At 44.1% G+C, this 4,463-nt stretch overlaps 1 protein-coding gene across 1 annotated transcript; it reads right to left on the minus strand.

Moving 5' to 3' along the window:
* Positions 1 to 1,405: 1,405 nt before the first annotated feature.
* Positions 1,406 to 3,756, minus strand: LOC129536758 (eotaxin). The gene is made up of 3 exons (XM_055395850.2): positions 3,627 to 3,756; positions 2,020 to 2,131; positions 1,406 to 1,629 (listed from the first exon to the last, which is right to left on the minus strand). The coding sequence occupies exons 1-3, from the start codon at positions 3,700 to 3,702 to the stop codon at positions 1,524 to 1,526; spliced, it is 294 nt and encodes a 97-aa protein (XP_055251825.2). The 5' UTR covers positions 3,703 to 3,756; the 3' UTR covers positions 1,406 to 1,523.
* Positions 3,757 to 4,463: the final 707 nt, after the last annotated feature.

The raw sequence follows: 4,463 nt of genomic DNA on the forward strand, positions 1-4,463 counted from the left end.
CAACTGTGTCTGACTCTTGGACTGTAGCCCGCCAGGCTCCTCTATCCATGGGATTCTCCAGGCAAGTACACAGGAGTGGGTTGCCATTCCTTTCTCCAGGGGATCTTCCTAACCTAGGGATCGAACCCGGGTCTCCCCCATTGCAGGCAGATTCTTTACCATCTGAGCCACTCAAAAAGCCTCTCAAAGAGGCCCTCTGCTTTTCCATCCATGAAGATCAGGTTTAAGTTACACGATGAATCCTCCTTAAGTGCTCATAAAGCTTTAGTCTAAATAAACCTTTTGTCAAGGATTATCTGACTTCATGCTGTCTATTTTCTATTTATCCTAGGTAGGAGGATGATCAGAGGAATAAAGCAGTCATGGGGAGGATGTCACAGGCTACCATGGGTCACAGGAGGAAAATCTGGCGCAAGCATGGCGCTGACCAGGAAAGGAATGGTAGTGAGGGTCCTGCTGAATAAGAGTCAAAAGTACCTGGGGTCTGGAAATGTCTCTGGGAGACTGGGAGGTAGAGGGATGGAAAGGTTTTGTCTGGTTGTCTCCGTTTCACACCCCACCCCACCCCCTGCCCTGAATCTCATTGAAAACCAGCACCACCAAAAGACCATGTCTCAGGAGCACAGTCCCCCTCCATAACCATACCTCTCATCCCTTCTTCTATCTTTCTCCCTCCCAGATCAACGTGGATTCCCCCCAAAAAGTACAACCGCAGAATGTAATAAAAATGTATTTTTATAAATTCCTAAAACAACATGCATTTCTATTTAACATTATGAGTCTCGTAAACCTTGGGTTTACAAGAGTGATGTCTTCTTTTTTTTTAATTATCAGAGATTATCACTGTAGAATATCGAGAAGTATAGAACAAAATGCAATGATTGGAGGATGATTGTTCTACAATGCTGTGTTGGCCTCTGCCACACATCAACACGAATCAGCCACAGGTATACACATGCCCCTTCCGTCCTGAACTCCCCTCCCGTTTCCCACCCCATCGTACCCCTCTAGGTTGTCACAGAACCCTGGGTTGAGTTCCCTGTTCTACACAGCAAATTCTCACTTGCTATCTGTTTTGTATATGGTAATGTACATGTTTCCACGCTATTCTCTCAGTTCATCCCACTCTTTCCTTGAGCAACGTCTTCTTAAAAATACAAAACACCGTTCTTTTGATGATCCTTGCCAGGACACTTACAAGATTCCAGGGAGGTAAGGAGGAAAGAGACAGCATTCCTCATCCTTTGGTTGAACTGGGGTTCACTGAAGGGAAGGGACCCAACCAAAGCTTTACATTTTAAAAATAGCAAAAATTCATGGTGGAGAACTTTTAAAAGCGTTAATAACTTAAATAGAGTATGTTTTAAATAAAACACACATGTTTTATTATTAATTCAAAGCCATTACTTTTAGAATGAAGTTGTGATTATCTCAGAATACATCTTAGGAAGAACTGGAAAGTGAACCAAGCCTTTTGAGGCTCTTTAAAAGGTGAATATATATATATTTTTAAAGGTGAATATTTATGATTTTAAGGTTTGGGATTTTTGGTTCAGGTACTCCATGGCATTCTGGACCCACTTCTCCTGGGGATCAACACAGATTTTCTTGTTCTGTTTGGTGTTGAATCTGTGGGAGAGAAGAAAATATTAAGGATCCTCTTTGAAAATTGTGCTTGTTTAATCCTAAACCTTCCAGGGCCATCTCTCATGGGATAAAGGGCCTGCAGAGGGAGCAGGGGAAGGGGAGAGAGAGGAAGGGTGGGATGCTGATGGTGAGTGGCTGCTCATGATGGATCAGTAGAGCCATCCTTGCTCTTGACTCAAAGGAATTGGGATGACCTGAACAAACGTCCACATAGAGAGTTAGAGTGAAATTCTCCTGTTGTGAAAACTCATGGATTGGATTAGTGAGATGAAACTAAGTGCAGAGTTCCAGGTAGCTCTAGTGTTGTTCCAAGAACTCTCTCCCCCAGAAATGAAGTTTGGGACTGGGAGAGGGTAAGTTTTGTCTACTTACATCACAGCTTTCTGAGGACACTTGCTGCCCGTGATTTTTCTGTAGCTCTGCAGTCGCTGAATGGAGATCTTCTTTCTAGACACATTGAAGCAGCAGATGGTTGGAATAGAAGCTGCATTGGGGGAGAAGTGAACAGAAAGCGTGAACACTAATGATAGGTGGGTAATTTTTAAGCATGACTTTGTAAGGAAGGAAATTTAAGAGAAGGCAAAGAATGTAACAGATGGAGGCAGAACCTGTCTACTCTGAGGTCCTGTACCTCTGCCACTGATAGGTGTCCCCAGCTATGCAATAGAGGCCCACTGCTACAGGCAACGGAGAAGGCAATGGCAAGCCACTCCAGTACTATTGCCTAGAAAATCCCATGGATGGAGGAGCCTGGTAGGCTGCAGTCCGTGGGGTCGCTAAGGGTCGGACACGACTGAGCGACTTCACTTTCACTTTTCACTTTCCACTTTCACACATTGGAGAAGGAAATGGCAACCCACTCCAGTGTTCTTGCCTGGAGAATCCCAGGGACGGGGGAGCCTGGTGGGCTTCCGTCTATGGGGTCACACAGAGTCGGACACGACTGAAGTGACTTAGCAGCAGCAGCAGCAGCTACAGGCAAGGATTTGGAAAAGGCTTGGTCAATGCCATACACTCCAACTTTGTCCTTACAAAGAATTATGTAGCTGTGTCAAAGTCATAATACCATTCACCAGATATTCTCCATTCTCTGCTTCCTGGACACATGGTAGACTCTCATTTCTTGGCCACTCTTGGTTGATTGGAACCACTAACTAATTTTGACAAAAAAATGAAGAGATGAAGTGACAAATGCCATTTCTAAGCTAGTTTTTGCCAGTGCAAGACCTTTGAGATCTTTCTTTTCCTTCATTAAATAAGCAGTAGTGTTCCCAATCCCTCAGTTGCTCCATCCATCTAGAATCCTGAGTATATGATGTCAAAGTAGCCAATACATTATGGATGTTCCATGTAGGTAAGAAAATTAACCTTGTTTTGTTTTAAGCCACTGATAATTTAGGTTTGTTTGTTACCCCGGTGTGCGTTGCCTTATTCAGACTGATACATAGAGTAAATCTAAGTCATCAGAGAGTGAAAACATGAGTTATGTACAAACATACAGATATTTTTCCCAAACAGAATCAAAACACATCACCTTGAGAGATTCCCCTCGGACCTCATGCCCTTCCTCTTACCATTGTTTCTAAAGGATGTCTTGGAGTCCAGTAAAAATCTGGGATGTACAACCAAAAGATTTTTTTTTTCTTTCCATCACTGACAAAAATCCCCTCTATGCCCCTAGTTAGAGAAGTCGTTTTCTCATGTGCCTCCATCCTCAAACATGCGAGGGCATCCAGATCATGGATGGACACAGCATTGCTCTCAATATTATGTCAGGAAAGAACAGGGGGACCAGCTCAGTGGCCTGGGTTTCTAGTTCTGTCTCTTGCTCTGATTGTGAGGTTGAGGCTCCTCTTGTCCACTCATGAAACCCTTTTTCCCATTTTTAAAATGCGGGAGTTCACAGCAAGTCTCTGAAGATTCTTGCTGGTCTGACAGTGAAGGCAGTGATCAGTTTTCCTGCAGAGAGAGGAGCTTACCTGGCTGAGCCAACACCTGGATGCTGCAGAGGGCGGCTGTGAGCAGCAGACACAGGACCACTGCAGAGACCTTCATGTCAAGGGGCAAGGTCGCCAGCTTCAGCCTGAGAGCTGCCGGTTCCTGAGTTTGTTTCAGTCTCTCTGCAGCTCTGGCTGCTCTGTGTGCCTTTTAAAGACAGCGCAGAGTCTGTGGGAGCCTCCAGGGAAGCTTTTGCCTGGCCAGGGTCATGAATGAATCATAACGAAAGCAGGTCCTAAATTACTGTTACATATCCCAGCAAGTTAATAGGACAGAAGAGGTAAACTAGGGGGTGGTGACTTGACACATTTTTTTCATTTAACCCATGTTTGTGGAATGATTGAGCACAAACGGTAATCTAGAGGGTCATTTTTATGAAGCTTTGCTTTCTCTGAAATGAACCTTATGCAGTAAAAAAAGAATTCAGGAGACTGAGGGTGTGAAGAGACAAAGAAATTCAAGTACCTTCCCTGGTCCCCATGTTCATGTGGTGGTCTTTAGGATTTTGAAGGTTAGAAAGGGGCCCTAAGACTTCTGCTAGGCTCCCATCCAAACGCGGGAGATCTCAGCAACTCTGAACATTTCCACATCTCTGGGAACCCATAAACTGTAGCACATGAGAATCTCACCCCCATAATTCAATCTAGTGGTGAGAGAATCTTAGTTCCTTGATAATTTAGTGTCATAGAACATCAGAACTGCATAGTTCCTATTCCCATGCAGTCTTCACTCAGCTTTCCTGAGGAATATTTGACAAAGATTGTTATGTATCGAAGGTGTACAGTGTGATGGTTCGAGTTTTATATGCATTAGGAAAT

The sequence above is a fragment of the Moschus berezovskii genome, chromosome 20 (genome assembly GCF_049115385.1).
Source record: "Moschus berezovskii isolate FMDL1 chromosome 20, NW_MosBer_1.0, whole genome shotgun sequence".
Classification (NCBI taxonomy): domain Eukaryota; kingdom Metazoa; phylum Chordata; class Mammalia; order Artiodactyla; family Moschidae; genus Moschus; species Moschus berezovskii.

What these genes read in the sequence shown, in the direction of transcription:
- LOC129536758 (XM_055395850.2), bottom strand. Translation starts at nt 3,702, where the DNA reads ATGAAGGTCTCTGCAGTGGTCCTGTGTCTGCTGCTCACAGCCGCCCTC. An exon ending in CCAGGTGTTGGCTCAGCCAG is followed by an intron (nt 2,132 to 3,626) that starts GTAAGCTCCTCT and finishes CCCCCAATGCAG; the next exon opens with CTTCTATTCCAACCATCTGC. An exon ending in TGTCCTCAGAAAGCTGTGAT is followed by an intron (nt 1,630 to 2,019) that starts GTAAGTAGACAA and finishes TCTCTCCCACAG; the next exon opens with ATTCAACACCAAACAGAACA.